Source organism: Cryptomeria japonica, chromosome 11 (genome assembly GCF_030272615.1).
Source record: "Cryptomeria japonica chromosome 11, Sugi_1.0, whole genome shotgun sequence".
Taxonomy (NCBI): domain Eukaryota; kingdom Viridiplantae; phylum Streptophyta; class Pinopsida; order Cupressales; family Cupressaceae; genus Cryptomeria; species Cryptomeria japonica.
Window position 1 is genome coordinate 288,714,981 of NC_081415.1, and position 21,380 is coordinate 288,736,360.

Below are 21,380 nucleotides of genomic sequence, written 5' to 3' on the forward strand. Positions count from 1 at the left end.
GATGTCTCAACCCTTGAAACTCATTTAGAATCCAGTATTGCATTGTGTGGGATTGGATCTTGTGAGTTTCAACCCCTCTTTTGAATGTAAAGTCTCTCCTAAGTGAAAACCGTCAACCCTAGTGACCTCCTTTCTCCTTGGAGTGGGGAGAACACCTGGGATTCGATTTTCCGCTTTACATTTTGGTGAACTCGACGTGAACATCCTAATTCTGATTATTCATGGTTAGATCTGAAAAAAAAAAATTTGCTTCCTTAATTACATTTCCATGTTTGATCTTTTGCAAATTTTAGAGGTTAATTGCACAAAACCCTAAATTTTCTTTTTAGTAATTAAGCTTGTGAAATGTTTAATTGTTAATGCTTGTTTCAGATCTGCCCTCCTACTGCAAATTGTCAAATCATATCTGTGCTTTGATTTTGGAAATTAAGTGGTTAAGTGTCAAAACCCTAATTTTTAAAACCCTCTTGATTCAGCCTTTGATTGATGATTTCACTGATCAAAACACCTCCAAATCGGCTGTAACTTTGGATTCCACAACAAAATCATAATATCTCTCATTCCTGAAAATTTGGAAAAAAGTTGCGAGGACCGTGTGCACCCCGAGTGCCATCGTCCCCGACATTTTTTCTGAAATTTCGGGAGCTAGATCTTACTGTATTTTTCTGCTAAAATCCAGAATTTTGGTTGATTTAATCAATTCTAACACTTTCAAAATTAAAGTCAAAGTTGGTCTAGTGATTGCTTGGATTGAGACTTATAATCATTCAAAAATTGTTGAAACTGAAATTCATGTCAAAATTGTGCTTTTTACTATCCTAAATCTGAAAAGTGTGTTGGCATTCCTTCGAAATTTCAGTGCTTTATTCAAATTTTTGCATTTTGTGACTTTTGAAATTAAATGTTTAATTGCAACAACCTTGATTTCCACTTTCAAAATTGAATTTTGCGTGAAATTGAGTCAATTTTTAAATTTCAAAACCTACATTGCTTTTAGTATTCCTTCTAAAATCATAAAATTCAAAATTTCAGTTTCCCTCTCTTTTTCAAAATTCAAATTTTGCATTTTTCAACAATCTTGGTAGGGTTCAATTTTGAGATTGCAACTTTAATTTGGCCTATCTACAGATCGTAAAATCAATCAATTTTTTCAGATTAGCTTTAAAATCATCATAACTTTCATCCCTGAAAATTTCGAAAAAAGTTGCGAGGACCGTGTGCACTCCGTTCGCCACGGTCCCTGACATTTTTTCTGAAATTTCGGGAGATTGTCCTGATTGTCTTTAACAGCTTAAATCTAGGAGATTGGTTGATTTTATTGAAATTTGCTACCTCTAAAATTCAAAATCTTCTCTCTCTCTCTTTAGTGCATGAGTTTTACAACAATAAGCCCTACTTACACTATTCCCGTTAGGCGAAGCCTTAGAATTAAGTCTTTCTAAGGTTTAATTACCGAGGAGATGGAACCTAATTTGAATGGCCTTTTTAACGAGGACACGGGTAATTCCTCTAATCCTCTTAATGATGAAGAAGCTCTCCATGAGGTTTCTGAAGAACAACTTTCGAAATTGGATAACCAATTTGATGATTTTCGACAATGGATGTCTCAAGAATACCCCGATAGTCAAGCTCTTCCCTTAATTGAGGGTCTAAAACGTATGGTTCAAAATGATAAGAATGGAATTGATATTTTTCGTAGTATTGGACACATCGTGGATTCGAATGTGATGCCTATGAAAAGTTGTGCCGAAACTTTAGGTTATACACAACCTCCTACTCAAGTCAGTCATTCTATCCCTTTGACAACTTCTATTGCTAGTATACCTACTTTTACATCAAACATAATGACTACTTCAATACAAGACATTCCACCTATGATCACCAATCATGGGGGCAATCCTTCTTCTTCAATCAACCCTCTTCCTTCATTCAATCCGACTTCTTCATTCATTCCTTCAATGAGTGTCCCTATTACATCTCCACAAATGAACCTGGCGCAAGGGGGCAATTCATTTAACCATTCCATTCCTCCTTGTAGTATTCCTCCTTTCCAATCATCTCCTATGACTAACTATCATAGTGTCCCACCACCTTACTCTCAATCAATACCTTCTTTCAATAACATAATACCTCCATCACAATCTAACATGTCTAATATGAACTCTTCGACTGAAGCAACCATTAACAATCTTGCACAAACTGTCTCTTCTTTACAGCAACAAATTGCCTCTATGAATCAATCTAAGTTTAGTGTGCCCACATTTGATGTTGCGAGCCCACTTTCTCTTGACATTGTTCGAGCTATCCCCCCTAAGCATGTTGAAATCCTGTACTTGGAGCTTTATAATGGTAAAGGTGATCCTCTAGCACATGTTAAGACCTTTCAAACAATATGTACTGATTTTGCTCATGACCAAAGATTGCTTGCAAAATTGTTTACTAGAACATTAAGAGACAAGGCTCTACAATGGTATTGCTCGTTGCCTTCCTATTCTATTACTTCTTTCCAACAACTTGCAAATGCTTTTATTCAACAATTTCAAAACAATATAAGTCCTAAAGTTACTTTGATTGATTTAATGCATTGTAAACAAGGTGTTAAAGAAAAAGTGACTGATTTCATTGGTAGATATAAGCATTTGTATGCTCAAATTCCTTTTCCAGTACCTGACAATGATATTCAAAGAATCTTTATTTCTAATTTACAAAAAGATATTAGAGAAAAACTTCTGTTTTCTGAGTTCACTTCTTTCCAACAGTTGTGCGCAACTCTTCACAATTATCAACTGACTGTGAGTCAAATGGAACAAGTAAATCCTATGGCTCCGAGTGATAAGGGTGATAGTAGTCAACAACCATTTCGGAAGTTTAAACCGAACAGAAAGGTCATTAAATTCAATGAAAACATCATCAACAACAATGTGAATGCAGCATCAGGTGTGCCTCCTATTTATAAGTTTTTCAAGAAAGAAAGAAAGTTTACTCCTTTGAATGAATCATTGCATAGTATTATGAATAAGTTATTGGAACAAAATGTGCTTACTCTTCCTCCTATAAAGCAAATAGATCCTACAAAGATTAATTCACCCTATTTTGATAACAAATCTTTTTGTCAGTTTCATCGTCAACCTGGACATGATACCGAAAAATGTTTTGCTTTAAAGGGTAAAATTCAAGATTTGATTGATAATAATACTATCTCTGTTTCTGGTGTGAATGATAAAGGCAACACATCTGTAGCTCCTCCTAACCAAAATCTTAAGATTTTTACTGATCCATTACCTTCTCATACCTCTAATATGATTGATACTAATGATTCCTCTGTCTCACCTGATGGTCTTGTGTCTATGACTCCAAATGTGATTAACTTTATAGAGCAACAGAAAATCCCTAAAGAACCTTCCATCACATTTGATTCCAGTGAAACTATCAGGGCACCTGATGGTCCTTTATATATAGTTGCAAAAGTCAAGAATACACCTTGCCATGGAGTGCTTATTGATCCTTCTTGCATGGTTAATGTCATTACTAAAGAATTTCTTTTTACTTTGCAATTGAATCAAGTGATCTATGATGAAACAAATGTGGTTGTGAAATTATTTGATGCATTTTCTTCTCCTGCAATTGGTTCTATTACATTACCTATTGAAGTCCATAACAAATCCCTTGATGTGAACTTTGCTATTATTCCATCGTCCGAACAATTTCGTGTGAAGCCAGGCTATCCTTGGCTATCTTCCATGAAAGCTATTGCGTCTCCTATTCACAAGTGTTTGAAATTTCCCCATAATGGTGAAATCGTTACTATCAATCATAGTCTCTTTAAACTAGCTGAAAGAACTTCTAGCGTTCCTATTGATTACTTTTGGCCTAAACAATTCCAATCTCTTCCACCGCGAAGTGATCATCTTTTCAAATCTTATCAAAAGTGGAAAAAAGATATGATCATATCTCTAAGTGAACCTAAAACACCCAAACTTGATATTCCTATCATTCTTGAGAAGGAAGTTCTTCCTTTGAAAGATAAAACTAATGTCTTTCCTCAAGAAGATTCCCAACCCATCCCTATGGATGTGACTATGTCTATGCCTAATAAACTTTCTAAAGGTAGACCTATACCTCCTCGCCATGATGGACTTGGTCTCCTTCCTAAACCAAATATTCTTCCTTTATATGGAGCAGTTCCTCCTCCTTCCTCTTATAGAGAGAAGAGACCTTCTTCTTCTCCTATTGTTCAACCTAAGAGATCACAACCCAAACACCCAAGTGATAAGGATGAGAATATTCCTCCTCCTCAATCTTCTCAACTTCCTACTAAGACTAGATGAAATCATTCTGCACGTGAACGCCGACAAAAGCGTCGTCTTAGAGCTTGTGCAGCTGCTTCTCAAACTTTGCAATCCCCAAAAACACCTTCAGCTAGTATTATTCCATTTTCTCCTCGGCCGGAAATTGAGCCAAAATCTCCTAAACATAAGATGCATGATGATATTGATCCTGTGCGAGTTAAAGATCCTATTTTTATAAATCTTGATGATGATATAGATGAAAATGTTATTCATGATGAAAATGTTACTTCTTTTCATTCTGATAATGAATATGAATATGTTGATGTTGATAACCATTTATCTAACGAATTTTCTAAAGCACTTATCCTAGCTCCTAGACAAGAACAACGTGGCTTGGAACATGAACATAGCCCTTGTTTGGATCTTGTGATAGCTCCATCTGCTGTGTTGGATGTTCCTCCTCTAGCGTGTTTCCTGCCTTCCCAAAATATTGATCAGCAAGATCGGGGGGTAGATGACATGCTAGACTAGTTTCATTAGCATAGCAGACTCTCTCCTCCTCTCTTGATCTCTTTTGTTACTTCTTCTATGTGTTATTCTCATTCTTCTATTTGTTGTCCTTAGTGTTGTCTACTTGAGGACGATGCAAAGCATTGAGATCTCTTTTGGTCTCTCTCATGTTGACTCAAAAGACACATGTGTTTCCTTCTTCTAGGTGACCTTCCTTGATTGGGGAATGAAGAACAATTATGCATACATACATATGATATATATGAATTATCATACAGCATACTGACCCCAAGGAAAGCAAAGTCACCTTGTGCTTTGTGTTTTGTGTCTATTATCCTTGGGCTTATCTCACACTTGGGGGCTAAATCCTTGTGATAACGTGCTCCTTTCCCTTCTCATTTCCTATATGTATCACTACCTTAAAGCAATCACCCCCGATGAGGCGTGTGCGATCGCTTTAACGTAGGGGGGCATACACCCTATTCATATCTCTTCAAGATACTTGAAAATTTCTTGGCAAATTTAGCTTTGCCTTGAAAATTTTTGATATCTTTCTTGCATGACTCATAGTGAGGGAACCTTACTACTGACAATCATGGTTCTCCCTCGTGATCTTCCCTTTTACTTTGTCAATCGAAGTCGTAAGATCCTTAGTCCACTGGGGGCTTGGTGTATCTTACCTCCTTGACGTGGTGAAAGTCTTTCAATGTTGTTTCCTTGTACTTTACCGGAAGTATGGGCGTACGCTTATACTCCCGCTAAAGTGGGGGCTAAATGTAGCATCCTAAAATTGCGACACTTGCAATTTCGACTGCATTTGGGTCTTCACGATGGCGGTGCAACGTTGAACCTGAATGGAGACCCCGAAATCCGTTTACGACACCAAAAACTGCATATTTCTGCACCTTGGCCTGATCCTCCTTGCACCCTGCTGTCCCGGGAGGTGGGACCATGGCGCCTAGCGCCCTAGTCCCTCAGGACCATGGCGCCCAGCGCCCTAGTCCCTCAAGACCATGGCGCCCAGCGCCCTGGTCCCTAGCCCTATTTTGGGCCCGGTCTCTTTTGGGCATCGGGTCTTTAAGTTTGCAAATTGGAAAATAATGCTTCTAGGTCAGCCTAAGGTCAGAAAAATCAGTCTATCAACCCTAATTGACAAGTATATAAACTACATTTCTCCTCCCATTTGAGGAGGCAAAGAAAAAGAGGAAAATATATGCAAGCAAGAGGCGGAAGCGATATTCAAACATTCAAACATTCAAGCATTCAAGCATTCCTTCAAGCAATTGAGCATTCTAAGTCTCCATTCAAGGCTAAGTGTTGCATTCAAGACAAGGATTCAACCATTGAAGAGGAGATCACTTACAACATATAACATACAACATCATTACACCTTCGCATGTAAGAATACAAACATTCTTACAACAAGGTATCAGTACTTGTTTACATTACAAACATTTACATTTACAACATTCTCATTTCTTGGTTAATTCCAAAACCGGGGTTTGACCTAAAGGCAAACCCCTAATCCCTAACCCCCCAATCGTCCTCTCTTTTCTGTGTGTAGGTTGCAGGTACGCGGCTGTAATTGAAGATCTGGAATCCTTGTGCAGAGACGAACAGATCCCCCTTCGTTTCGCGGATTTTTCGGAGGATCGTGTGCACGTCGGGCGCCATCGTCCCGTCAACTTTCGCTCAAATTTGCAGAACAACATCATCTCAACATTTTACTGCTACTTTCAGGTCCACAGCTTCATCCCGTATCCCTATCTCCATTTATAAGCGAATCTTTCTTACTTTACATGTACTCCTAGTTCAATCTTTCTATCTACATTCTTTACAAAAGAGGGTATCCTTGATGTCTCAACCCTTGAAACTCATTTAGAATCCAGTCTTGCATTGTGTGGGATTGGATCTTGTGAGTTTCAACCCCTCTTTTGAATGTAAAGTCTCTCCTAAGTGAAAACCGTCAACCCTAGTGACCTCCTTTCTCCTTGGAGTGGGGAGAACACCTGGGGTTCGATTTTCCGCTTTACAGTAATGAACATCAAGGAAACAATAAACAAAAAATTGGAAATGAATTGAACATCAAGGAAATAATAGAAAGAACAAAAAACTGGAAATGAATTGAACATCAAGGAAACAATAGAAAGAATACAAAATTGAATATGAATTGAACATCAAGGAAACAATAGAAACGATGAGGATGTGACACCAGTCTATTCGACTTGTAATTGAGATAGAAATGTTCCATTTATACCAGGATGACCATTATTTCGACATTTGATTCACCCAAATAACCACTATGTTACTTTATGCATGAATGACCATGGAGGTAGTGTCTCCATAAAATGACAACCATACAAATCCATTGATACCTCAAGGATGATGAACATTTTAGTCCATATAGTCTTCCATTTGAATGTTTCACATGCATATTTAGTCCATACAATCTTCCATTTCATTGTATCACATGCATATTGTTCTTGAATTGATCAAACCCATACACAAGAATACCAACTTATCCATATGGAATACTACTTTATCATGCAGACATTTCTAAATATAATATTAATAGGTTTAAATGGATTCAAATCTAACACCACAGTGATGCCTAATGAGCAATGAAAACAGTGATGGTTGATGAGAAACAATTATGTATTAGGATATTCAATGGTAATGTATCTATGTGGGATGACGGTGATGGTTCAATAGAAGTCAGAAAATGTTTTTTTTTTTTGATAGTTACGTATGGGCATATTATTTGATAGCCTACTTAAAGAGTAGTACAGTAATGTTGTGAAATAGTAATTGAAATTGAAATGAACTTTAAGGAAACAATACAAAGAATATAAAACTAGAAATGAATTGAACATCAAGGCAATAATAAAAAGGATTCAAAATTGAAAATGAATTGAACATATAGGAAACAATACTATCCACGAGGATGTAAAACAGTAAGGGTATATGAAACTGAAAAATGAAATGATCATCAGGGAAACAATAGAAAGAACATTATGTGCAAATTGCAAGTATGTAATGATATGAAATAGTATGTAAGGGTTGAACCAACAAACTAAACAATGAGGATGTAAAACTGTAACTAAGGGTACAAAAAATTGAAAATAAAATTGAGAAGGAAACAATACGATGAACATTTTGTGAAGATTGTAAAACCATGAGGTTGTGATGCAGTGATGAACAAAATAACCATTTTGTCAAACAGTAAGGATGTACAACATTTCCTAAAACAATAAGGGTGACAAGCATGATTGTATAAAAGTGAGGATCTGAAACAATATGGATGTATATCAACAAAGAGGGTTTGAGAATATATAATAGCAAGGGTCCACCAAAAAAACATATCCTTAAGACCGTCGAACAATAAGCAAGACTTTAAAAAACAAAGGGTATGAGGGAAAAAAAAGTTATGTGTTTAGAAAACTAACAAGGAAAGAAATGACAAGGAAACCGAATAAAGAACATTCCATTCCAGACAGCATGAGGATGGAAAATAGTACATATTTAGAAAACTGAGAACGATACGAACATGAAGGAAACAACACAAAGAACATTTACTTATAACTGAGAATAATGTGGTTATGAAGGAAACAATGAAAGCAGCAAGTAACTTTTTAAATACTTGAAATTGCTTTGAATTCTTCCTCCTCTTCGATGGATGTTGTGTCTTGTGAATGACTTAAATGGGATGAAAGAGATGTTTTCATGTATACTTGTATGTTTGAATCTTGTTGTGTTGGTGTGGCGTATTTAATGTTTGTACTCTTATCAATTTGAATTTTGAATTTCCATTAATTTTTTTTAGTTTATCTCTTATTGTTGTTTTTACTTATGATTTGATTGCCCTTCACTGAAAAATGGTGGCCTTATACAATTTAATTTGTGGATGCAGGTGGGTTTATGTTGAAGTGGCCAGTACCTCTGTGCTTGAGCTGGAAAGGTGGAACAAGGTGGTTGGATAGATGGGACATGGTCATGCAACAAAGTGTTAGTTTGGTCATGTCGTAGTAGGCACAAGTTGTCTTAGTACTTGCATTACATCGCCAATTGTCATATTATTTTGGGTCGATGGACATCCACGTGGCACTATTAAGTTAGTAGTTTTGGTTGTGACTGGGGTGGCAAGCTTCATTTGACATCTATGCCATGTCTATATGTTATTCATACGAATATGGTATTTTGGATTATACAGCCAACTGTTGGGCACAACAAAACATGTTAGTGAAAAAGACAAGTGGTGTTTGTGTTTGTGTTGGGCCTACTTGAATGACTGAACAAAAATGTACTGTATATTTTTATTAATACATATAATGATAAAAAAATATTTACTAAAAAATGATTAATTATTAATTAAGTTTTTTTTTTTAACTTTTCAAACCTACACTGACACGTACCGACGATCAGATAAGTAAGTGTTGGCCCCTAACTGACCCACTAATATTACACTAAGACCCCACACACATTCTTTAGACCCCACGCACATTCTGGCTCCTCTCCCTAACCACTTCCTGGAGTCTGCCTTTTCCACACCATGATAGGACAAGACAAGACACCGAAGTCGCAAGGGATGTCTTCTCTGTCCTTTCAAAGTCCACTTTATCAGATATCATCTCGCGTACAGCAAATTTGTTATTAAATGCACCAATAGATATCCGATAGAAACCCACCCAGGCCAGGGACCTGATAACCAAGAAGATCTTATCATGCATGAACATTTTTCAATTTTTAAATTCTGGATTACGTAATTTGCCTCCATCTCAGATCACCGGGCTACACAATAGCCAGAGCATGATTCTACTCAATGAATTTAGAGATCATAATTATGGGTTCTACGATATTCTGGGCGATTTGCAGAGAACACGAAGAACTGAGTTTGGAAATTGAAGAGAGGATAGACGGTCAGGGAATGAGATTCCTTGATGTCAAAACTTAATTCATAAATTTAATACAATAGATTGTGTAATGTGAATAAGTTAAATAAAGGGATACCATATTAGGAAAAATTATTTGGCAGATTAAAAAACTTGGAAGACATCCTTCCTCTGTGACACCCAAATGAACACGAGGCATCAACATATTTTACAATGTATAAGCTATCCATTGGTATTCGTTATTGAAAATCCAAATTACAATTTTAGACCAGAAACTGATCCAGATATACAAAAATGTAGGTATTAGAGGAGCACAGCAGGCCCAAGTTTATCAAAGAGACAAACCTTATAGGAATTTAAGAGGAGCGCCATGCTGAAATAGAGAAGAGGGACATTTCCTGCCAGCCAAGAACGAGACACCCATGGTCACCACCAAGCCTATAAGCATCATTAATCAACCCCTTTGCCTGCAGAACAGTCTCATAGCTAACAGGCACACGAACGAATCCCGCCCCCTCCATTCTCCTCAACCACTTGTCCAATTTCTCATGCCTCTCCTTCCTCTCCCCTCCCTCACAAGCCACAATGTCCTTAATCTCCTCCCCAAACAGATACTTTTCCACTGCCAATCTCTCCATACTGCGCTGCTGGGAACCATCAGAGGCCAGGGAATCGAACACAGCACCATAGTAATGCATGGCCTCAACGAACCGCTCCATAAACAGGGCACCATTGTGATTGGAGTCCTGTTCGACCACAACCATGATCTTGGGCGACCGGCCCCGGAGCATATCAAGAAACCGGTCGATTCGAGGGCACCGAGGTGATCCTGCGGCTGCGGCGGCCGCCGCCGCCTTTCTCACAATGGCCTCTTCGATCTGTGACGGCGATGGCAGGTTGCTTCTGGGTTCGCTTTTCAGAAGATCATCCAAGGTGGTATTTTGGAAACGAGGACCCGATCGAACCGGTGGCCACCCGGGTCGTTTCTGTGGGCGGGTTGGGTCGTTTTCTTCCTCTGCCAGAAGGGTGTGAAGCTGCAGAACAGAGCTAATCGCCACGGCTTCCCCAATCTTAACTTTGAGTTCCTCTGCCTCTAGATGATCCAGGGTTGAGTGAACTGGATGGAATTGGAAAGGAATGTTCAGCTTGTCTGCTTCCTCAGCGAGGACCCGCGCTGTCCGATCCAATGCCTGTCTGTGTTCACTCACGGCGGTGATTCTCAAATTGGGCGGACCTCCATTCCGGGCAGCTAGAGAATGCATTAGCCATGCCCATTGGATGGGCTCACAGTCATTGAGGTCGATTATGTGGACAAAATCTTCGCCTTCCATGGCTTCCATGATGCTGTGGTTCACTGCCGCGTATGAGACCTTGAGAAAGGGGCAGAGATTGAATAACATCTGGCGGACCGAGAAGCGGTCGACTGGCGGTGGGAGGTGAGTGCAGTTGAGAGCCTTGTGCAGACCCGGCCAGGCCTTTGTTATTCGCGCCGCCAGGGCTTCCATGAAGTACGTGGCGACCCTTTGCATGGGGTCTCCTGTGGGAGAGGCCAGCAATGATAACTGCTCCAGGCACAGATTGGTGTTCTCCATGTGACCTGCTGAGACACAGTTTGCACAGGCTAGGAGAAGCTTGATGAGCCATAGCCCCCGGTCCTCTGAGCCCAGCTCCCGCTGGCCTTGAAGCCATGGGGGCGTCAATGTGCTCTTGGGTGATAGGATGGAGGTTAGCGACATTGCTGAGAAGGCTGTCAATGGGGATGCCGGATCCCCACTGCTCGGTGATGACCACCCCTCCCATGGGCTCTGTGGGGATCCATTCCATCTGCCCTCTTCACCCCCAAATCTGAACTTCATTTTTTCACTAGTATAGATAGATCTTTGGTGCTCACAACAGGCACTGATGTAAGTCCAAGAAGACAGTTTTCTTTCTTCAGTTGCAATTAATCATTGATTGTTGCTCACTTTAAACCTGAAGCACTCATTGATTTCTCGCTGAATTTATCAAATATCTCTTGGGTTTGTCAGCTCCACACCTGCGAAAAATGGAATTTTGCTATCAATTTACACAGGTAATTGAAATTGAATCAACCAACCAGAGAGATTCAACAGAAAGAAATGGGGGCAATTTGAAGTCTTTATTATGGATGCTTTTGATTGGATTTATAGATTGGAAGGATTGAATCCATATAAACAATTCAGAAGAATGTTCTACAATTAGAAGAAACACTAAGAATCAAAATACAATAGACCAAACTCTTGTAAATATCATTTTTGACGATGGTAAATGCTTTTGATCGAAGTTACGAATTCGGAAGAGCCAAACCCATATAAAGAAGTGAGAAAAACACCCTACAACAAGAAGAAACACCAAGAATCATAACAAATACTGATTTTGATTATGGTAAATGCTTTTGATCAGAGCTATGAATTAGAAGGGTCAAACTCATACAAACTCATACAAAGAAGTGAGAAAAACACCCTACAAACTCATACAAATGCTGTTTTTAATTATGGTATATGCTTTTGATTGAAGCTATGGAATTTGACCCATACAAAGAAGCAACAAAACTACTTTGCAATAAAAAGAAACACCAAGAATCACAACACAAAAGCCTGAACCCATACTTTGATTATGGTAAATATTTTTGATTGGAGCTATAAATCGAAAGAACCAAACCCATACATAAAAATTTAAAAAACATCCTACAGAAACCCAAACCCATACAAATACTATTTTTTATTATGATAAATGCTTTCAATCAAGAACTGTATATCGAAAGAACCAAACTCATACAAAGAAGTGAGAAAAACACCCTACATCAACAACAAGAAACATCAAGAATCAAACCAGGACAGCCCTCACACAAGCACTGTTACAGAGAGATCTGGCCCATAAATACACAAGATTGAAGTTGGGGGGATCAGAAGAGCCGAAACACCCATATAACTCATACCTGCAAGAGCCCATCAAACCCAGCATCATATCACCACAACATCTGCTCCACTCCGCTCTCTTCTTAATATGAACCAAATGGACGGAATCTTCCAAGCCAGATTTAAAAACCAAAAAATTGTATCGTAGGGAAGCGGACAGGAAAGCAAGATTTATTCTAGGGATCGGATGGATCACGACTAAAAATTATATGGACGAGGGAATGCCTCTGTCGAAAATGAGGACAAAGAGAAACAACCCGTCCTTTCACGTGCATCCAATGCGATCTTGTTTTTTAGCCATGATCGCTGTTATGAGCTCGAATCAAATTGGACTCTGCCCAAACTCCAAAGCCTGTAGTTTATATCAAAGAGGGCTTTCCTTACTAAATAATACATCGTTTATTCTTCTACCTCCGCCATTGTCTTATCTTCACCAGTCCAATCAACCTGAGCAATCCATTGACACCCTTTATATGTTTCCATCGTCATGTCCACATCTCTGCACAAAGCCTGGCATTTTTATTTCGTTTCAAAGCTCCAACTCGAGGAATTCTTTGGGGAAATTTGTCGTATTGAACGTGTGGGGAGAGAGATGGCGTAAGAAAGAAGCAAGCGACGACAACGGCAAGTGGTCGAACAGGTATCGTTTTGTCCACATACAAACAATTGTGTTACTAGTCGTTGAATCCGCAATTCACGCAACCCCGGGTCTCGCGACAAATTACATTATCAACATCGATCTTTATTCGCTTTCAAACATACAAAGCCAAATTGGTAATTATATGAATTTAAATCTTGTCCCAACTATGTGAAATGGAATATGCATGGAATATTAACCCTTTTTCTTGGTATTAACCTTGGACACCTTGGCAAGAAAATGTTGTTTTAAACCATTTTAAACTATATGACATTTATTTCATAATCAATAAAATAATTATTAGTAATCTTAAAACATCTCAATATTATGTGTTGATTTTTTTTAAGAAGCTACTTTTTAGAAGATTCTAGACTGAATCTTTTTAGTTATTGTTCTTAACATCTTTCCGTCTAGAATTTGATTCAGTTGTATCGCTATACAAAATCTAACTTTTTCATTTTCAAATGAACTCTTATCCCAATTATGTGAAATGGAATATCCATAGAATATTAATCCATTCCCTTGGTATTCACCTCACACACCTTGACAAGAAAAATTTGTTTTAGACCATTTTGAATTATATGACATTTATGTCATAATCAATCAAATAATTATTACTAATCTTAAAAAATCTCTGCATCACTTGTTCAATTTTTTAAAGAAGCCTTCTTCCATAGAACCCTAGACTAAGTCTTTTTAGTTATTGTTCTTAACTTCTTTCAATTTAAGATTTGATTGAGTAGTATCACTATTTTCACTTCCGAATGAACTCTTGTCCCAACTACGTGAAATAGAATATGCATGGAATATTAATATTTTCCCTCTTTATTCACATTATCCACCTCAACGAGAAAATGCTATATTTCCACATTTTTGTTTTAGACTATTTTGAGCACATACATTGTAAATATATTATTGTAACTTTCAATTGCATAATTATGATATGTAAATCGAGTTTTATTTCATAATTAACTATTATTATAAATCTTTTTAATTATTGTTTTTAATCTCTAAGTTCAATTTAGGACTTCTTTCAATCCACCACTTTGATTGTTTAGTATATGAATAACACAACCTAAACTACCTCATTCAAAATTTAATCTTCTCACTCTCAAGTAAATTATTTTAGAAACTACACATTCTTCTATGGGCCTACATGCCAAATTATTGAATTGAGTGATTAAGGACATGCATTTATAGACATTTTTATGTTATCAACAATTATGGGATGCAAATTGAAACCATTTAGCATTTGTAGAATCTTCCACACAAGAACAATATGATTTGTAGGAAATCTAAAATTGCTTCTCTACATTTGCATCAAATCTTTATATCTCTACATTGACATCACATACATGATCTAGATGTGGAATTGTGCATGATCATCTAGGGGCATGAGTTGTGATTGGGACCACATCCTCTCACCAAAGTCCACTTTGCTTGATCTTAAGATGGAATGTTGTTTACATATCCTTAAAAAATCCATGAACAACAAATTAGATGGTGTGGTGTAGTTTGGTCCAAAGCCAAGCCATTGACACAATCTTATTTATAGCAACAATAACCTTTGATCAATTTTTTTTGCAACATTCTAATTTATGTTGTATATCTAGTTTCTAGATTTTGATCACTTATTCAACCTCTAGATGAAAATTGGCATCTCACAAAAATAGATAAATACCTTTAGCCTCTCTAAGTACTCAATTTGTAACTATTATATCTAGATTTAATTTATTATTGTTTATTGTTTGATTATGTGAATAAATCTACATCATCATTGTAGGGCATATATAATGAATGTCCTAGAGTGTTAATTTATCCCCTCCCATAAAATGCATTAACCCCAACACTGTTTATATCACATAAAGATTTGTCCTAGGTTGCTCATCATCCTACGACCTAGTATTGACTTCAATATTCCTCGAAGCTAGTAATTTTTTTCTTAATCATTCTAAATAAAATCAATATATTGCTTCATTTAATTCATGATGACATCTTCCTAAAAAAAATGATATATTAATAGTAGATTTAATATGATTGATTTTTCAAAAATCTAACTTCTAAACTTTTATAATTTTATGATAATATCTAACTAAACACAATTTGAATGATATAGGTTATATAACTTCATATAAATAATGAATCAAAATCACTTAAAACTAGAGATAGATCCATTTTAGTCATAAAATGTCAAAAACTTTTATTCAAATTATTCAAATAATATTTTAAATATTTATATGTTCAACTATTAGAACAATAGTCTCACTCAAGAAAAATTTCACTTGTTTTGACCCTCTTAATTATGACATACTTTAGTGGGAATGATTCTATTGGAAACACAACTAGAGTAATTCTAGAATATAGAATACAATGTGTAAATCATGTACAATAGAAAAAATATTCAATACGAATACTTAATTAACACAATTCAAGTGTACATTGTACCGTAAGTTACACACATCATACGTTCCCCTTGTTTAATATCCATATCCCACCCAACCACCACCTTCCTTACAATCTTTATTATTATCTATTGAAATTATCATTAGATATTAAAATGGTATAACAATACATGAATTTACTGACTTTGAATTTAAAACCTTCTTACAACAACATTAAATGTTTCACCAACTATATTATTTATTAAAAATAATAATAAAATGTTTTGATATATATATACAGTCTACATAAACAATTATATACCTAAAATTCTTATGGATCAAATATTTTAAAGTTTTATATTTGAATTTATAAATATTGAAGTTTACAATTTTTAATCCTTGGACCTAAATTATATTTCTAAATGTTTATTATTATTATTATTAATGTTATACACCTTTTTACCGACACTTTCATGTTGACGTCACTTATACTCGAGGAAGATAAAATATATCAAAGAAATGTAGCACCTATTAGAGATAGGGACAAAGGAAAAAAAAATATTCCAAAGCCTAACTTATTATTTATTTGGCTGCCCAAAATTGTTTTGTATTTTCTTTTTCAAACGTTATGTCAGCTTAGAGTTTTAAATTTCCAAGATACTCTCCTTTGTAAGTTGTCATATCAATTTAATTATTAAATTTCAATTTAGCTTTTCAATGCCAATTTACTTATAAAATTATATTTTGGCATGCAAATGCAATTTATTAACCATGTGTTGTGCTACCTTATTTGACTAAACTATAAAACATTATCTAAAAATTTTGTAGCAATTTTAATATTAATTTTATCAAATTCAAATTATATAAATATTTCTTAAATTCATTTTAATATTGTAGTAAATTTATTTTCAGATCATAATTTGTTTATTTGTATACTTTTATTGGTATCCATAGTGCATAACTATTAGGACATTTGTGCATAAGTATTGGCAATTTTAAGTGCACAAATATTAGGGCATCTTTAAGCAGGTATCGAACGACACTTCAAAATGTGTACTTTTTTACCCTTGCACGCATAATGGATCCCACAACATGCATCCTTACTACCCAGAAGCCAAAACAATAGCTATAAGCAATTAAGTCACATGTAGAGATAACCAAATGAAATCGTCAAAATCTGATGTACTATTCAGAATCATTAGGTGCACAAAGTTAGTTATAACGACTACTGGTACATTTCCCCTATATATCTAAGTTCTAAATTATAATTACTTATCATAATATATCAATTATTCAACCTCAAGATAAAAATTTATCTCACAAAAATAGATGAGTACCTTTATCTTAATTCCAAGTACTCAATTCCTAGCTCCCATATCTAGATTTTAATTTTTTTATTAATTGTTGTTTGATTATTTGAATAAATCTAGGTCATCATTGTAGGGCATATGCAATGTATGTCCTAAAGTTTCTTTATTTATCTCCTCACATAAAATGCATTAACCCCAAGACTGATATCATGTAGAGTTATGTCTTATGTCACTCTTCTACAATCTAGTGCCGATTTCAATCTTTCCTAAAGCTAGTAAATGCATTCATGGCAATTCTAAATAAAATCAGTATATTGTCTCATTTGGTTCATGATGACATTTTCTTCAAAAAAAAATTAATGCGTATGTAGTAGATTTAACATGATTGACTTTAAAAGTGCAGTCAAAAATTTTTTATACTTTCTTTTTCAATAGCTCAAGGAAGTCCTCATGACCCAACCTAGCACCCCTTTGGGGCAAGTTGGTGTAAGGCTAATCCTCAAGGATGGTGAAAGTCACCCATAGGTCACCGCCATTAGGTGAAATGAAGTGGGAGTTGATCTTGAGACCTCACAAACCTAGATCGAAAGCTTCTAACCAATTACACCACTCTTCCAAGCTAACATTTTTATAATTTTATGATAATATAATTAAACATAATTTGAATGATAGATTATTATAACTTGATATAAAAAAAATGAACCAAATTAATAGTTTCATTTTATTCATAAAATGTCAAAGGCTTTTTTATTCAATTTATTAAAATAATATTTAAAATATTCATATGATTCAATTACTATACAGCTAGTCTCGCTCATAAAATATCTCAGTTGTTTTGGTCCTCTTAATTATGACATACTCTAGAAGAGTAGTTTTAGAATTTAGAATACCATTCGTAAAACATATATAATAGAAAAAAAAATCAATATAACTTGTCTTAGTGAAAACAATCTCAAGTGTACCTTTTACCCTAAGTTACACATCCTACATTCCCCTTCTACAATATCAATATTCCACCAAAGCATCACCTTCCTTACAACCTTTATTATTACCTATTGAAATTACAATTAGGTACCAAAACTGACAAAATAATATACGAGTTTAATGACTTTGAATCTAAAACTTCTTTACAATAATCTTAAATGTTTTTTATGACTTTGAATCTAAAACTTCCTTACAACAATCTTAAATGTTTTCTCAACTATAATATCTATTTTATTTAATAATAACATATAATAATTGTAAAAAATATAAAACAATAAAATATTCTCATATATTTAATAGTTAACATGAATAATTATAGAACAAAAACTCTTATGAAGATCAAATATTTCAAAGCTTTATGATAGAATTTATAAATATCAAAATATAATTTTAAAGTTTCCAATTTTTAATCCTTGAACCTAAACTATATTGCTAATGTGTTTTTGTTTTTTTTAATGTTATACACCTTTTAACCAACATTTTCATGTTGACGCCACTCCCACTAGAGGAAGATACAATATATCGTTGAACACTAGGCACCTATTAGAAATTATTCCAATGCTACTAATTTAATATTCATTTCTTTGCTCAAAATTGTTTTGTTTTTTCTTTCCCTCAACTCAATTGGAGTTTTTAAGTTTCCAAGATACTATCTTTTGTAAGTTGTGATATCAAGTTAATTATTAAATTCCAATCCAGGGTTTCAATTTCAATCTATTTATGAGAATTATTTCAGGCATGCAAATGCATTTTATCAAAACATTTGTTTTGATACTCTTGACTAAACTATAACACTTCAAATTATATAAATATTTCTTGAAGTCATCTTGATAATTGTAATTATTTTAATGTGTGATTTTTTTAAGTTATGATAATTATAATATAATTAAATGTAATTTCAATAATAAATCATTATAATTTGATTGAAGATAATGAATTAACTTGATTATAAATTGAGTTGATTTATTTTATTTATAAATTTTAGAATCTTTTATTTGATTTATTAGAAGAAGAGGTGAAGAATATATTAGGAAAGGAAAGGATTTTTTATAGTTCACAATGCCAGCAATCTACAGATGGGTTAGAGCAATATGGGCCTACCTTGTACTCCTTGTGGGACATACCTAGTTGTGCTACAAATGAGGCGTACATACCTTACTCCCTTTGTTAGCATTGCATTATTTGTTGCCATTGATGTCAACCTTTAGGTCCAGATTAAGTCCAGATGTGGTATAACGAGCAGGAGTGTTCAATTTAGGCATATTGTGCGCTTGAAGGTTTCCTGGTTTCACTGCATATGATTGGTATCTCAAAGGATGATTTTTTGTATTGTCTTTGGGTCCGGTATGATTTGGAGCTCGAGGCCTTAGACCGGATATTGAGATTGCATAATGTGCGGATACATTTTAGATCCAACCTTAGAGGTGTATGTAGTGTGTTGATATGTTTGAGGAGGAACGATGTGATATGGTTCACTTTTCATTCCTTACCATCACTGGAATGTTTACTGGAGCTCTACTTTAGATCCCTATCTTAGCCAACATTGAAAAATATGATTTCCGGAGACAATATATATAGGAGTTTGATTTGATGATTTCATATATGGCTTTTTGTATTGAACACGTGCAAGATCGAAGGAATCCAATGATTGTGTGAGATATTTACCGGAAGCAGTTTCGACAATACAAACTATGTTTTTCTTGTGGTGGATTCTCTTTGTCTTTCTTTCTTCTTCAACAATGAGGCTTTCAGGGCAGTGAGCCAAACTGGCAGTGCACCAAACATGTAGTGAGCCACCCATTGTAAAAATCACCTTAACCGGTGTCACCGTTACCAGTGTTTATATATTGAGAATTAGCATTCTCCATGGTTTTTCCCTTCTTGGGTTTTCCACGTAAACTCCGGTGTCTCTTGTGTCTAATTTGAATTTTACATGTGTTTCCTAATACTGTTAATTCAACTTAATATTCTAGATTTGTGCATTAAGGTTAAAATTGTTAAATTTGTTGTCAAATGATTCAACCCCCCCCCCTCTTAGTTGCCCAGATATTCATATTCAACAATTAGTATCAAAGTTGTGGTTCCTTGATATAGAGCTTAATCGCTTGAGGTAGATCCTGACATGATGGCACACAAGTTATCCATTCCTATCTTTGAAGGATCTGATTATAGTTTCTAGAAAGTAAAGATGAGAGGTTGCTTGCCTTCTTTGGGTTACAATACTTGGAAGGCTATGGAGATTGTATGTTCCTCCATCGAATGGACTTAATACTCCAGATGAGATTCAATCTTATGAAGAAAATGAAAAAGCAAGGTATGTTAGTTTCAGTGCATTATCAAAAACTGAATTGACTAAGGTTGTCTCTTTGAATACTGCTTATGAAGTCTGGCAGAAGTTAAAAGACATCTATGAAGGAAATGAGAGAGTCAAGATGGCAAAGAGATTAACTACTAAGAGAAGATATGAAAACCTGAGGATGGAAGAAGGAGAGGATATTGTGAGCTATTTTGAGAAGGTTGATACCACAGTGAATGAAATCAGAGAGCTTAGAGGCACTTTGAGCGATGAAGATGTGATTGACGAGATTTTGATGACATTACCAAAGAGCTATAGTGATAAGATCTTTGCAATTGAATAAAGTTATCATCCAAAGAAGATCACTAGAGAACAACTATTTGGTACCCTGACTGCATTTAAAGTAAGGAAATTCGGAAAGGATAAAGACAAGTCAGAGAATGCATTCAAAGCATTTGAAGATAGTCTGGATGATGAAGAAAGCCCAGACGAGGTAGAAGCCAACTTTGTAAGGAGGTTGAAGAAAGGCACCGACAAATACAGATGTATGTTACCCTTTAAATGTTTTAGATGTGATAAGATTTGTCATATTGCAACTAGATGTCCAGAAAAGGGAAATAGACAAAAGTTTAAGGAAAATAAGGGAAAGTTCAATAAGAAGGCATATTATGTTAAGGATGATGTTGGCATTTTAGATGATGAATCAGACTATGAGGATGGTGATTGTTTGTTTTTGGTAGAAAAGGATGTTCCTAAGTATGATATCTCTAAGACCGTTACTAACGCATTTCATGCTAGAAGAGATAAGAATGAATGGTTGATTGATAGTGGATCCTCAAATCATATGATTGGTGATAAAAGAAAATTCATAAAACATGAAAAGTATGATGGAGGTTCAGTTAGATTTTGAGATGATCAAACAAAACAAATAATTGGTATTGGTTCAATTACCTTTGATGGAAAGCATAGCACTAACAATGTTTATTATGTGAAGGGTTTGCATCATAATCTCTTAAGTGTTGGATAGATGTGCAAAATGGATACAATGTCGTCTTTCAGGACAATGGACATGAGATCCAGAAGGATTCTGGAACAGTTATTGCAGCTGGAAGGAGGACAAGTGAAAATATGTACCAATTGGAAGGAGC

The 21,380-nt window shown here is 35.3% G+C and overlaps 1 protein-coding gene across 3 annotated transcripts; it reads right to left on the bottom strand.

The window, feature by feature from the left end:
• Positions 1–9,892: 9,892 nt before the first annotated feature.
• Positions 9,893–13,317, bottom strand: LOC131060526 (scarecrow-like protein 3). Of its 3 annotated transcripts, none has more exons than XM_057993807.2 (2): positions 12,645–13,199; positions 9,893–11,723 (listed from the first exon to the last, which is right to left on the bottom strand). In XM_057993807.2, exon 2 carries the CDS (start codon positions 11,542–11,544, stop codon positions 10,045–10,047), a length of 1,500 nt encoding a protein of 499 aa, XP_057849790.2. In that variant the 5' UTR covers positions 11,545–11,723; positions 12,645–13,199; the 3' UTR covers positions 9,893–10,044. The 3 variants fall into 3 exon arrangements, 2 of the variants coding, with proteins under 2 accessions (XP_057849790.2, XP_057849866.2); XM_057993883.2 differs by lacking the exon at positions 12,645–13,199 and adding an exon at positions 12,509–12,612; XR_009359389.1 differs by lacking the exon at positions 9,893–11,723 and adding an exon at positions 11,957–12,039 and having other exon boundaries at positions 12,645–13,317.
• Between the last annotated feature and the right edge of the window lie 8,063 nt (positions 13,318–21,380).